The sequence below is a fragment of the Acanthaster planci genome, unplaced genomic scaffold (assembly GCF_054643075.1).
Source record: "Acanthaster planci isolate LZ-2023a unplaced genomic scaffold, COTS_SCS Contig11, whole genome shotgun sequence".
Taxonomy (NCBI): domain Eukaryota; kingdom Metazoa; phylum Echinodermata; class Asteroidea; order Valvatida; family Acanthasteridae; genus Acanthaster; species Acanthaster planci.
The window spans coordinates 61,317-75,084 of NW_028257635.1; the positions used below are offsets into that span (position 1 = coordinate 61,317).

Genomic DNA, 13,768 nt, shown 5'->3' on the forward strand with positions numbered 1-13,768 from the left:
CAAATATTGCAATAAATAGTTAAAGGTTGGCAATTTCAGTGCCGAAGAATCCATGTAGGTTTGATTACTGTAATGCAAGCTTTTTGGTTTGGCCTAAGGGATTGTAATCATCTAAGCAAACAATGTAATTAATAATTTTATATACTGTCTTGTGTTACGGGAGATTAAAACAACTAATCGTGAACATGTGACATGTATTTTATACAATACAACAAAGCAAACAATATGTTTGCAACAATAAAAGATGCATTTTAGTCACATGCTCCTGACGTCATTACGTTATTCATATGATTTACTAAATTTTTACAACTTTTATTCATATCTCATGCCACCACAGACATAAATCACGCATAGGCCTCCGAGTCCTATTGTATTACGCACATTGTTGCACATTTCGTGATTGCACGGCACTCGACTAAAGTCCAAACGGGAAGTGTGATGTCAACAAATTTGCCAATTTTTTTTTCCAATCACGTGCGACTGGCAACCCATGCACTGCGTTTGTGCTGACACCATGAAAGTGTTCTGCTGCCCTCTAGCGTCCGTCCGATAATTAAAGTTGTTAGTCTTTTGCACTTTTTGTTTATAACTAATGAACAATTGAAACTTGGGACACAAGTATTTTAGAAAGAGGTTTAGCCAAAGTTGCAGTCATGTGTTGATGACGTCATCGCATGATTTTATATGATTTAATCGATCTTTGGATTTTGTATTTATATCTCAAGAACAGAAAATTGTAGACACGAAAATTCTTTTGACAAGTAAAACACCAATGTGTAGTAATACTCAAAATCTGAAGTAATGATTCCATTTCTTATGAAACTCGAACTCTGACCTTGAATACAGAGCTTTCCACTTAAAAGCTAAACAGCTCTGTATTTGCCCACAAACACATATCTCGTTTTCTTTTCCTTTTTACTCCATTTGATCTTACGTTCATTTATTACGTACTATAATTATGTACTATTATTTTATTCATTACTTGCCATTCTTACATTGTTAGGACATGACAAACAAAAGGCACCTGTTCATATCCTACTGCAATGAAAGTGGCACAAATTGGTTTTCGAGTGTTTGTATTCAATGTGTGATCTTTGGTTTTACAGAAGTAAAACAGATGAAATAAACAGTATTTGGAAGCTGAATATCCCAGGTTAAACATTATACAAGCACCAGAATCCAATATGCAATATTTCAAGGACACAGGGCCCCTTTCTCTGCTTGCTGCATTTTTTGGGGGGAGACACCCTGTATGTCACCCCCATGCAAACCCTTCATTATAATATGTACATGTATGAATACCCATCGCAGTACCCACCGCAATGTACATCATAATCGGACCGGCCAGCTGACACCATTAGCTAGGTGGTCGAGTGGTTTAGACTTCTGCACTAGTAAGCTGGAGGTTGTGGGTTCAAGTCTCACCCAAGTGAATTTTCCAGCTTTCACTCAGGTGGTAAAGCATACAGTAGGTGGTAAAGCATACAGTGCGTGTTAATTCACGTCAGTGAAGAGCAAAAAAGTAATATTGATGTATATTACCCCGATGCAAAACATTCATTATTCTGAATAGTTAATCCTTGTCTAAAAGCGGCTGCATGCACATAGTGTACGGAATTGATGAGACGTTACCAGTACATTCAGTGGATCTTGGACCACGTCTCAGCCTCTGTGCAAACTATCCTATTTACAAAATAAAGAACTTACAGTATTTTATAAGACACTGTAACTACAACACCATTTGAAGGTTGAATACAAGCCGTTTTTCTCTCATTGGTTGCCATCCAACATCACAAAACTTTGACAAGGGTTAGTGGAGCAATATTCCTTTAAAATATATCTACATGTACTAGCCCTCAATAAAATACATATTAGCCCTCTGAAAATATTTGACTAGTCATGTATCGGTACACTTCATTTATAATGTAAAACAGACTCCGTGTTTATAACTGTAAGGGAAAATGTGGAACTACTTGTGACAGGATTTTCAATAAGAGAATAAATATGGTATGTGGTTTGCCATTCGTAATCACTATATTTAAGACCAGGCTGGAGTCTGGATGTTGATAATGACCCAAGCCTAAGGGTCATCAGTGGGAACATGAATGTGAATGCGAACCAGACCTAATGGTCATTATCAATCCAGGGGGTTGTGCAACAAGAAAGAGAAACCCAGTTTGCAATTGTTTACACAAAACTGTACTTTCTCAATGACAATAATAGTAAAGAGTAATAGTGTTTAGTGTCCCCGCCCGCTTCCTTTTTTGTGCCCTCCATTCTTTTTCAAGTTATAAAACAAAGAAAACTACCAGTACAACGCTTTTCCAAAGATTGGGAGGAAAAGATCAGCTCTTAAAAAGCTGATACCAGCCTATCCTGATTCCAAGTGGGGCCCATTTAAACAAAAAAGCTGGCGGTCATCTTGAAAAAGAGGCCCGACGGGTGTGGTTAAAAAAAACCTCCTCCCTTTTTTCAAGAGACGAAGGACACTAAACTTTTTTTTTACTTTTCCTGATACAACACTGCTTTGTAAAAATATTTTTAGTTCAAGCTGAAATTGATGAACTTCAACAACGAAAGTTACTTTGTTACTTTGATAATTTAGAGAGAATTTGTATCTGGACATTAAACAGTTGATGCAAATGATGCCAGTGTGTGTCAAACGATAAACATTTTAGCAGACGGTAATTTTTGCATCATTTTTTAGTAATGGCCAACAACAAAATAATTTGTTGATAAGTCTTTGATGGGTGTAAATTATGCATCAATCAAAAATTATTTTACAGAATTATTCTCTTACCCAAATTCGCATTAACTTCATAACCCACTTGCTTTCAGGCAACAATTAAGCTTCTTCGATTAATGAAAACATACTTTCCAAAGTTGTGCCGTTATTCAGCACATGAGGACGTATTAAACAACTTTGTCCTCGTTTAGGGGCCACCTTTGTTGCCAGCCAGTATTAAACACTTCTACCTCCAGCTGTGTCTTTATCAATCGTTTACATGTAATATTGGGCATGTGATGGGCTCTGGACCAATAGGAACGGGGAAACTGTCTTGGGCATTTATGAGTAAAAACACACTTTTATTTTCCCTACTGATCTTTTTTTGTAATTCACAGGAAAAGGGCTATTTGCAGAAAAGCCCTTTTTCCCAGGGGAATTCATTGTTGAGTACCGTGGGAATCTTTTGATCGGAAGTGAAGGAGAGAAGCTTTCTAACCAAGACTACATTTTTTACTTCATCCACAAAGACAAGAGGATGTGGTAAGTACTGGTACATGTATAATAGGTTTCAATTAAGGCCTAAAAAAAGTTGTATTGACTAACCCGATCTGCCCTAAAAAAAATTGCTGACCCTAGCGATTTTATGGCTTTTTCTAAAAAAACAAAGTAACTGACCGCCCCTAATAATTATCACCGACCTTAGAATTTTTTTTGGCTTCTGTTTTTGTTTTTATGTGTTTATGCGTACTAAAAATGACTGCACTGCATTAGATTGGAAATAAAAAAATAGCAACCAATGACCCATTTCGTCAATCCAACAATTTTTTTTTGGGGGGGGGCCTAAGGCTGGAACCCTTCATTTACATTCACCAACAGATGCATCATGTTTAATCCCCATCTTATCCAGTACCGTGCTTAATCTACCTTATACATACACTCAATGTATGAGTTGATCTAGACGTCGTTTTGCATTTAATGTGAGCAGTACTATAGTGCCAGTATATGACCAAGTACCCCCACTCAGCCAAAACCTAACAGTTGACTGCCTGTTGGAGTTTGTTGGGCTGTGTACTAGTCCAGCGAGTTGCGTGCATACATGTATAACCGATGGAGCAGCTAAAGGGTGTTGGAATTTGATGGGTTCAGTCAGCCTTCTAATAAAAAATGAGGTGATTAGGGTTAATATGATTAGGGATAAATTCTCCAAATAGAAAAGAAACAACTTTTCTGGACCGTGATTTAAAACCTGAAATATCTCATGTCTCTTAATATATCCTTTTGTGAATTTTTACAGTATTGATGCAACATCTGGAGACTTCAGAGGGAGATTAATCAATGATGACTGGATACGTCCTAATGCCAAAGTGCAAAAGATAGTCGTTAATGAAAAGCCACACTTAATCATCGTAGCCAATTCCTCTATCAGAAAAGGTGATGAGATACGATACAACTACGGGCAGAGCAACTTGCCTTGGCGTAAACAGGTTCGTATAATGCATGTAAACATAATACAGGAGAAAGGCTTGAAAACTTTGGTTTTTAAAATTGAGGTGGCACAATATTATAACCCAAATTTAATTAGTTAAATTGTAGTAAACACCACGCAGTGGATTGTCAACTCTATCGACCCTAATCCCGTAGACCCCTGTTGCTGGAGGTTGACCCCCTGGTGGCAGGCTTCCGGAACTCTAGGATAGGAAATATCACATGTGAAGCTGCAAACAGTTTCAATGACTTTTCACTTGTTTGGAGCTCAAGACTGACTAAAATAGTCTTCGTATTAATTTATCAAACAAATTATAAATCACTCAAGTGGAAAGCGTAATAACGTAAACAAAGTCTGACATCTCACTTCCGGCATTTCTAAACTACATGCAGTAAAAATGTGCCTGTTGGGCGATGCAATATTTTCCACGTGTACTGCAAACGTGGGTCTCGTTGCAGTATCGGCTGAAGTACGTTCCATCATGTCTATAACCTATCCCCCAAAAGGTGGAATGTTGCAGGCAGGTCTACATTCTTGTTCTCATGCACGAGGGCAATGCATAAAGAATAGGCCAAGCCAGCGATTGACATGGGGACAAGTGAAAAGTTACAAAAGAAATTTCCCCATTTTATCAGTTCTTCCCCACTATAAAATAGCAAGATTAAATTCTTACAGGCATGCAACTTTTCCGCGGTTCTGCGGTTTTTGAAAATTCTGTCCACACATAAAAAAAGTCTGTGTTTTGGGCATGTTTCTGTCTGCGATGCGACGCCAGTTCCGCATTTTTAGTACAAGCGAGTGCGCCAGCCGCGCAAAAGCCAGAAAAACATCGTCCGGCTCCGTGTTTTGTGCACGCATTAAGTGCATTAAAAAGTGCAGAACACATACTTAGCACCGTACGTGCAAGCGCTCTCTGTCAACGACAAGCTAATAGACTGGTGCCACATTTTTTCCTGACATTAATAAACACACTGTTACATGGATGCTATACCACGATGCGATGCCATGCCGCAAACGTTGAAAAACATCAACGTGCATCGAGAATGTCAATCACACATGTGTCAAAATATCAACATCGAACGCAAATAGGGACAAAATATCAAAAGCATTGATAAAGGCATAAAATGCTTGGAAGTGGAGCTGGAAAAAAGTGGATGATGAAGTTCCTCTAGCCGAAGGTGTCCGAAAACTGGATAGGCCAGACGTGGCACTTGGTATGCAAAAAGAAATAGATTTCTGTGACAGTAATATGGATGTGGACCCATAATCATGTAATGCTGACCGATCACTGCAAAGTATCAAAAAGCTACGAAAAACAAATTACTGCCTCCAAAGTAAGATACAGATTTTTTTTAATAAAAAATATATATTGATTAAACTGTGTATACAAATTTTTAGTAATTTTTTAGATTGATTTTCTTCTTGATCTTCTTGTGATTGCTGAGTTTTTAATATAAAGTATGTTGTAAAATGTTTGAAATATTCACACAAATTTCACTTCAACTGCCAAAACATGCTTAAGCATGCACCACAGAGCATGTAAAAGTCAAAATTTTTGCCGAATTGACTTCGCACTGCGTGCTCACAATTTGGTTGACCTATGCAAAAATATTTTCCTCTTTTTTTCAAATTGAAGAGTTGCATGCCTGTTCTTATGATTCTATTTTGTGGGATCTGAAAGTTTGTATTTACGTCTGTCAAAAATAATAGACAGTAGATTTTCAACCCTGTAAAATCACCGTAGTGTCACTGCACGAGGGTTCCAGAAGCTCGCTGTTTGACCTTTTACTTGAACGCTCTGTACTGCAAGGAGGATTCAGGAAGATTGTGTTGGGTTTACATGGTTAACCCTTTAGTCCCTGATGCGCCTGAAACCGCCCGGCCTATTACTCACTGTTGCGCCCGAAACCGCTCCAAAATCGCACGTCTTTTTATCAGGCTGTATTGCATAGAACCATATGAATAGCGCCCTCTATATTCATATTGGCATGTAGCTGGGGAGTTCTTCTTTTATTGAAGAAAAAAAAACACTGCCGTTGCTATTGAAAAAATGTAGTTATGACCTTTTGAAGAAGTTGAAACTCCCTAGCTCCTCAACGCGCATGTGTACTCACAGCACTCGCTGTATGAAGACGTTAGTTGGACACTGATCATGCCGGTTCCGACACCGAAATTACAAGAAGAATTGCAAGAAATCGATCAATTGGATTCCAATACTGAAGATTTAGAGGCTTTGGAGTGATACTGAAGTGTCACAGGTAGTAACTGTAATGTTTAGTTGGACATTTTACCAGTATAATGAAAGTCTCGAACTCCCCACAGTCACAAGGATGAGCCTGTCGTTTTTACAATGCATGCTAATAACACCTCATTAGGCGTACATTGTGCTGCTAATTCTTCGCCGTAATTTTCAAATTTGATTCATTTACGTGTCAAGAATTATGGTGAAGTGCCCACACATAATTAATATAATTGTATGCATCTCATTTCGTCAACTATTCTATGCAACATGGACAGAGTGATACTCCTTTCAAGTGCAAAGTATACTTTTTCCCTATATTTGAGTGATTTTTCAATTTTGAAAGGTCAAAGGCCAGCGATATGACGACGTACACCCAAAAACAGTTATTGACAGGAAAGGGGAATTCATACTGTACAAGATTAAAAACAACTTGCCACACACAAAAATGAACAGAAAGAGCAGTATTTTTTATTTATTTGGGGTTGGTGTATTTTTCACATTTCTCTCCAGTGAGTAATCAGCCATAAAGTGACAGTATGTACATGAAAGTGCTAATGGGTTAAAAACCCAAACCATTTGCGTTCAAAAGACCTGTCTCTCTTGAAATACAATTCATGCTCAATCCTCAATAATTCTGCAAAACTATCAGGAGGATTTTGGAGAGTGGGTCATGATAAGGCTTGAAAGCACTAAGGTGATCAGCACAAGACACTGCTAAACTACATGTAGCACAAAATCATCACAAGACCTTCGGTCTTAATTCAAGTATCAAGCTATCAAAAATAAACTGTAATGAAGACATCCCTTAGTATTGGTTTATGCCTGTAGCTTGTGCCTGAAACAAACTGGTCTTGTGCATGGTCTCAACTTCATCAACACTGTTGTTTTTACTTGTGTCACTACCACAGAACAAGCAGCGACAGAAAAACAAGGTACGGCCAGCAAAGACCATTATTGTGCCAGCTGAGACCATCCTGCTGGATCAGACGACCATGCCTGCTGAGACAACAGTGCCAGCTGAGTTGACCATGCCGGTTGAGATGACCATGCTGACTGAGGTGACCATGCCAGCTGAGTCGACAGTGCCGGCTGAGGCGACTATGCCGGCTGAGACAACAGTGCCGACTGAGCTAACCATGCCCGTTGAGACGACCATGCTGACTGAAGTGACCATGCCAGCTGAGTCGACAGTGCTGGCTGATACAAGAGTGCCGACTGAGACAACAGTGCCGACTGAGCTGACCATGCCGGTTGAGACGACCATGCTGACTGAGGTGACCGTGTCAACTGAGATGACCGTGCCAGTTGAGGCAACTGTGCTGGAGACAGTGCCGGCTGAGACAACCATATTGGGTGAGACGACCATGTCGCCTAAGGCGACCCTGCCAGCTGAAACGACTGTGCCAGCTGAGACGACCCTGCACGCCGAGTCGACGGTGCGGGCTGTAGCGACCCTTCCAGCTCGGGCGACCCTGCCAGCTCAGACAACCCATCCTAGACAAATGGTAAGAGTATTGTAATTCACGTTTAGTAATGTTGACAGCCGTGTACATTCAGAAATGCAGAGGGATTTTCGCTATAGCTATTGGTGGCAAGCCTTTTACATGGATGTGTTTAACCCATTGGTGACAGAAAGCATTTTTGATGACGTACCACTTTGCGGTAATAAGCATAGAGCGCCCGTGCGGCACGGCAGCATAGATTGTGAGTGCACCCTGACTCGATATACATGTACACATACAATATACGTGTACGTACGGTAACACATGTATGCATATAGCTAACAGACATGCACATGTACCATGTGTGAGCAGAGCTGCATAATCCCATTCACTGAATATTGCTGAGCAAAGAGCCTATTCAGTCAATAACAATGGGGTTTTTGGCTCACAAAGAGGGCAGAAGATTCGCCAAACTTTGCCCTGCTATCAAAAACCCGTGCTATCAAACTAACCCTGTAAAACAGCGTATATACAGGAAGCGCGGGATGTGATGCAAGCGGGTGTATTGCCTGTTCATTCCATCATATGACGTCTCCCTGCACTTAAGGGGTTAAACAGTTGTTTAAACATGGCTGGAGGCTTCTTAATCATAGTTGAAGGGTGTTTGAACACAGAGGCACAGGAGTACGTTCTCAGTCATAAGGCTAGTATGTACAGTACCACTCACCGTAAACAAATCACGATCCGCGGTAAGCAATAAACATCAGTTGATGAGTTGATTTTATGACAAAAACAACGCAGTGTGCGTCTCCAGTTAGTTCGCGATGACTTCCTTTTACTGATCTTGAATTCAGTTTCTAGCGGCTTTCAGTTTCAGAGTGAAATTGTTGGATAAAAGTTCAGATTTGAAGAGCTATATCACATGTACATTTTTTTTTTAATCGATGGTGGTTGAACATGGTGGGTGTTCCATTGTAAGGCCGAAAAATGGTTTTGCTCCCGATTAGGCCTATGATGGTCGCAATTTTTTCAGGACTTTTATGGTGATTTACGAAAGCTTATGGCCACAAAAAAGTGAATAAAACCTACCTTAATATTTGTCTGTATATTACATGTACGTTCGATAAATAATGAAACATTCATGTTGTATGCACCATTATGCATAACACTTGTCAAAATGGGAAACTGGTCAAAACTCCTTGCATGATGCGCTATTCATGCACTATTCATAACAGACCTCGTTTAACGTTAGAAATATAATGGGGAAAGCAGGCTTCAATTACAAGAAGTGCGATATGAAGTTGAATTCTGAAACACCAAAACTACATACACGGACAAGAGAGATAAAGCTCTGGGAGTTAACCTGCAAAAGCCTACCATGTAGGTATTTTTACGATGTCGAATCTGACCAGTTGATAGCATAGAGCGGCCTGCCTAGGCCGAGCCATGTGAACAGCCATGCACTGACTGGTAACCGCATTTTCATATAAAATGTGCGGCGCGGCGCGGCGCCGGGAACCAGTCATCACTGCATTGAGTTAGCCTGATAATACACACGTAGTTATTATTGAAGTTGTTATCGCGATTCGGCCGGCAAAGCAAATTTGTAAAACAATGGAGGTTTCTTTTGAACAATTAGCGCATGTAAGTTAGAAAACAAATAAATACAAGCATTTCTTTATGAAAAAGGGTTGCTGAGAGTTTTTTGGTGAAGACAGAAAGACAGCAATATATTTTATATTTATAGTTATCATATTTTTTGGGGGGGGAGGCGGGGAAATTGACAATAAATATGTAAGGCTCGTGACTTTAAAAATAGAGTCAGTCAGGTAACCGGAAAATAATTTTTCGGCCGAATTACCCAAACATTTTTTTATTGCTTGGTTAGCAAACCCGCCGCTCCCGAAAATTGACAAAAAAATAAAATTTATTTTTGCCCTTACCGCACCCGCCTCTGTCAAAATCTTGGAAATTTAAATAGAATAAAAAGTTTTTTCCGACTTTTTTTACTTACCACTAAACTTTAGTAAAGTTTTTTCAAAACTAATTTTTTGGCCTTCCTTTCATCCCATTTTGTCAGCTGGATGTTACCGGAAACAGAAATATTATTTATTTCGGCCCTATCATTTATTGCCTAAGTGAACACTAGTAAAACAAAACAGGAAGAAACTTGTCAGATAAATAAATTTATATTAGGGGCATTCTTTTTACTGGAAACGCTTATATGGAAAATTAAACAGAAACCAAATTATGTTTTAAACAAAGTACATGTAATTTATGCCTAATTTTATATAAAACTAGTCAAGGTTGCCCTGTGAACTGGTTATTAAGACAGAAGATAACCATGAAAACAAATGGTATCAGCAAGTGGACTATCATTTCAATTTACTCCGTTTTTGTACTTAAATGGTACGTTTATTTTAAGGAGAGCGATTTGCTCTCCTGGGAAATTTGAGGAGAGCAATTTATAGCTCTCCTTGATTTTCTAGAAATGAAGGACTGGTGTACAGAGCTTGATGGATTTAAGTAAAGAGTGTTTGGGTGTACTGAGACGTTGCTGTCGGTCGGCCTGCCAGTCGGTTGTCTCCTCAAGTCAATGAGGATTTGCCGCTGCCGATTGGGCTATCTACGTACGGGTACGTAATGGTGCTTCCAGTTTTTTCTTCGGTGATGCAATAATCTCTTTATCTTATCATCATAATAGACTATTTTCATTTCATCATTTACTTCATCTAGACAACTAGCCCCAATGTTTAGAAGTATTAATGAAGTCACCGGGATATTTATTGGGGAAAATGATATATCATGTTTTTCAGACATGAACTTGTGTAGAGCATGGAGGATGGAAAAGATTTCTTAATAGACGAGTTAGGGTTAGAGACCAAGAGGCAAATAAATTCACCTAGGGCAAAAAAATTACCTGTCCTCTCTAATTTATTCTTGGGTAGAGCTTTGTTGATTGACGCAGACCCTCAATTGTAATATAATGTATATCTTTTTTGGAGATTACGGCCAGAGGAAGTTATGAGTTTGCCGCCTTTGCCTCATGAAGTCTTGTAGAACTGGGTTTCGGGATTGGAAGGTGATCTCCTGTCATTGAAAACATGTGCAGCTATAGGGTGTTACGTTCACTGACGACGGCATGCTCTATGAATGAAACCAATGACAGTGAAGACTTCTAAAACTGGAAATCGGCATTGGACGATAATCTGGTTGCTGGGGTGGCTGGTGGATAATTTGGCGGTGCTCTGGACGAAGTCGCAGCTTAAAAATCAATGGCAATGAAGAATTTTTGAAACCAGCTTTGTAATTGGACAACAAGGTTGGTTTGACGCTTACATTATAGGGCGGGGGAATGGGACGGTGTATGGTTTTGGCTGAAATACAATGCTCGTCTGTAAAGTCCACGTTTTGTGGGAATAGGGTAATTTTGGTAATTTCCTTTTAATACAATGTTACCATCGTTTGTTTGAGATGACTAGTAGTACACTCAAATTGCATTTGATGAAAATGCACGTCTTCTGTTCAGTCAGTTAAATTTGCAAGCAAAACCCCACTCACTCCATGCATACATTGCTTGACGGCAACCTTCAAAGCGCTTCTGGGCTACGCGGTCGTTCCAATTGGAGCCACTTTATCAGCACAAGTCAGTTGACAAAGCTTTTAAGCTCAGATAAGAAGCGGCCTCCATCCGCCATAAAACACGCCACTGCTCGACCATTCAAGGTAAACATCACAACATGCACCATGGCACTCAATCGCGTAAAGACTTGGTACCTAATTCCAGAGTCTTTTATGGTCTAAATCATTCTTAAGCAGAGGACGTTCACTGTGCATATTCACGATGGGATTAATTGTCCCCGGTCGGGGCATATTAACGGTGAGCGGTACTGTATGCGAAATAATTATCATTCTCAAATAGTTCTGAGTTTTTCTGATCAGAACACCCCATTGTTTGGTTAAAGGTCGGCCACTTTGTTTTGTTTTCTTGTCGATTATCATACAAGGTTTACTCTTACGTACTTTTGTGACTTTATTTATTATGTATGTACATAATAATTGCATGGAAAACATCATCAAACTTTTTTTGATAAAAATTCATTGCCGTGAACATGAACAAGAGCATGTGGCCTATGCGTTCCAGCCATGTCCCAGGGACCTTGTAATAAGGAGAGTGGACTGTATTTGTACATTAGTTTGTGACAAGTTTGACAAGTGATGGTTGATTTATTTCAAACAACATTAGAAATGTCAGAATGTGCTGTGTGCATTGTGCCCAGCAGCCATAAAAAGTTACATGTGCAGGAAGTAATATTTGTGTCTTAAGTGGAAAATATATATTACATCTGCTCTGGGTGCCAAAAATTCTTCTGATAATCAGTTTTGCCTCTAAATTCTTGTTAATTTTAGCTTAGGACACTGATGGAGAAGAGATGTCAAACAGAACCCCACCAACATCAGAGGTTTCTTTCATTACATGAAATAAGACTTCAAAACACCTTTCATGTCCACCAATTTTTGTTACTTCATGCCTGTGCCAAGTTCAATAAAGAACATACTGGACTATGATTAACACTCAAATACACATTAAAATTTTGTGTAGGTCTACATGCACAATGTCAATGGTAGACTATAACTTATGTTTTTTTACCAACTCATTGACTCTTCGCTGAAGTGGATACTGGTACAGTGTACCTTTTTTGTTTTATAATACATGTACATGTACATGTATTGGCAACTATATAGTTGCATAAGTCCACCATGCCCACTTAAGACTAGCTATTGTTTTGTTCCTTTTTTGTCCAAAAATTGGAACATTAATGCTTTATATTTTAAGTACCCAGGATGTTGACATGTGGCTAAATATCGATTTGGGCAGAAATATTCCTACACTGTATACATGTATGTACATGTTGCCCTGTTGCAAGTTGATACCCATAATTCAGTTTAAACATGCAGGTGCAATTTGGGCTTTTTTTGGTTATGTCTTATTTTCATTTCAGGGAGGAACATACACATCACTGGTTTCATCTGGTCTAAACAGACGCCAACGTGTGAGTTTGTATTAAATGTAAAATATGGATATGGTTTTAAACGGTTTGAAACCAATGTATTAATGCACGCATGTTTTATTTGGATGTTTTCATGATTCTGATATTTGGTTGTTTGGTATTCAGGATAGATTGAAGGTCTTTGCCAATACAAACGGCTTCCTGTATGGGTCAACAATTGATGAACTGACTACTCACGTAGTTTTGTGTGCAGGTAAATGTTGGAATTCCTATATTTCTCTTGAATATCACTTTGGATTGCATTTGGTATTCATAATGTATGTATATTTAACATGTAGAGCTACATTCTTGCTTGATCTGAGAAAAAGTAATTCAACAGGGGTTTGATTTCAAGTAAAAATCAATAAGACAGCTGGGCTAGTAACATACATGTAGCATGCCACTAGACCTCAAAGTAGTTCACAAGACCTATGGTAAAACTAGAGCTGCTATGCCTTTCTGCAACAGGACATGGGGATTTTCCGCATTTCTATCAATTTCTTTGTCCCCTTTGACTGTCTCTTGGTATTTAAACATTTGTTTCTTGTCTTCTTGTCATTAGCCTCTGTATAAGTGTTGGCCTCAAGACGAAATATCAGGCCACTCTAACTTTTTGAATTAAATATTATACTCGTTAGTGCCCTCAAACTGTCAGGGTTTATGCTAATTAGGGTTTGTGTTCAAAGTCAGTGGGGTTTTAAATATTAAAAATTTAATAATAAATCACGAGAGTAGCAAGTACTCACAGAACTTCACAAATTTTGAGTAATTTTGAAAAAATCATAAAAAGTCAACCGATTGTCATCTACTTACCCACCA

General features: G+C 38.9%; 1 protein-coding gene across 9 annotated transcripts in view; it reads left to right on the top strand.

The window, feature by feature from the left end:
- The window catches only part of LOC110990123 (uncharacterized), a 184,459-nt gene that overhangs the window by 30,995 nt on the left and 139,696 nt on the right, over positions 1-13,768 (top strand). For 8 of the 9 annotated variants that reach the window (XM_087131747.1, XM_087131746.1, XM_087131751.1 and 5 more), the window contains exons 4-8: positions 3,124-3,268; positions 4,023-4,212; positions 7,365-7,961; positions 12,902-12,952; positions 13,076-13,163. In XM_087131747.1, coding sequence (XP_086987873.1) covers positions 3,124-3,268; positions 4,023-4,212; positions 7,365-7,961; positions 12,902-12,952; positions 13,076-13,163 — 1,071 coding nt within the window. Of the gene's footprint in view, positions 1-3,123; positions 3,269-4,022; positions 4,213-7,364; positions 7,962-11,496; positions 11,779-12,901; positions 12,953-13,075; positions 13,164-13,768 lie in introns of those variants that run through there. The other variant, XM_087131749.1, reaches the window with a different exon arrangement.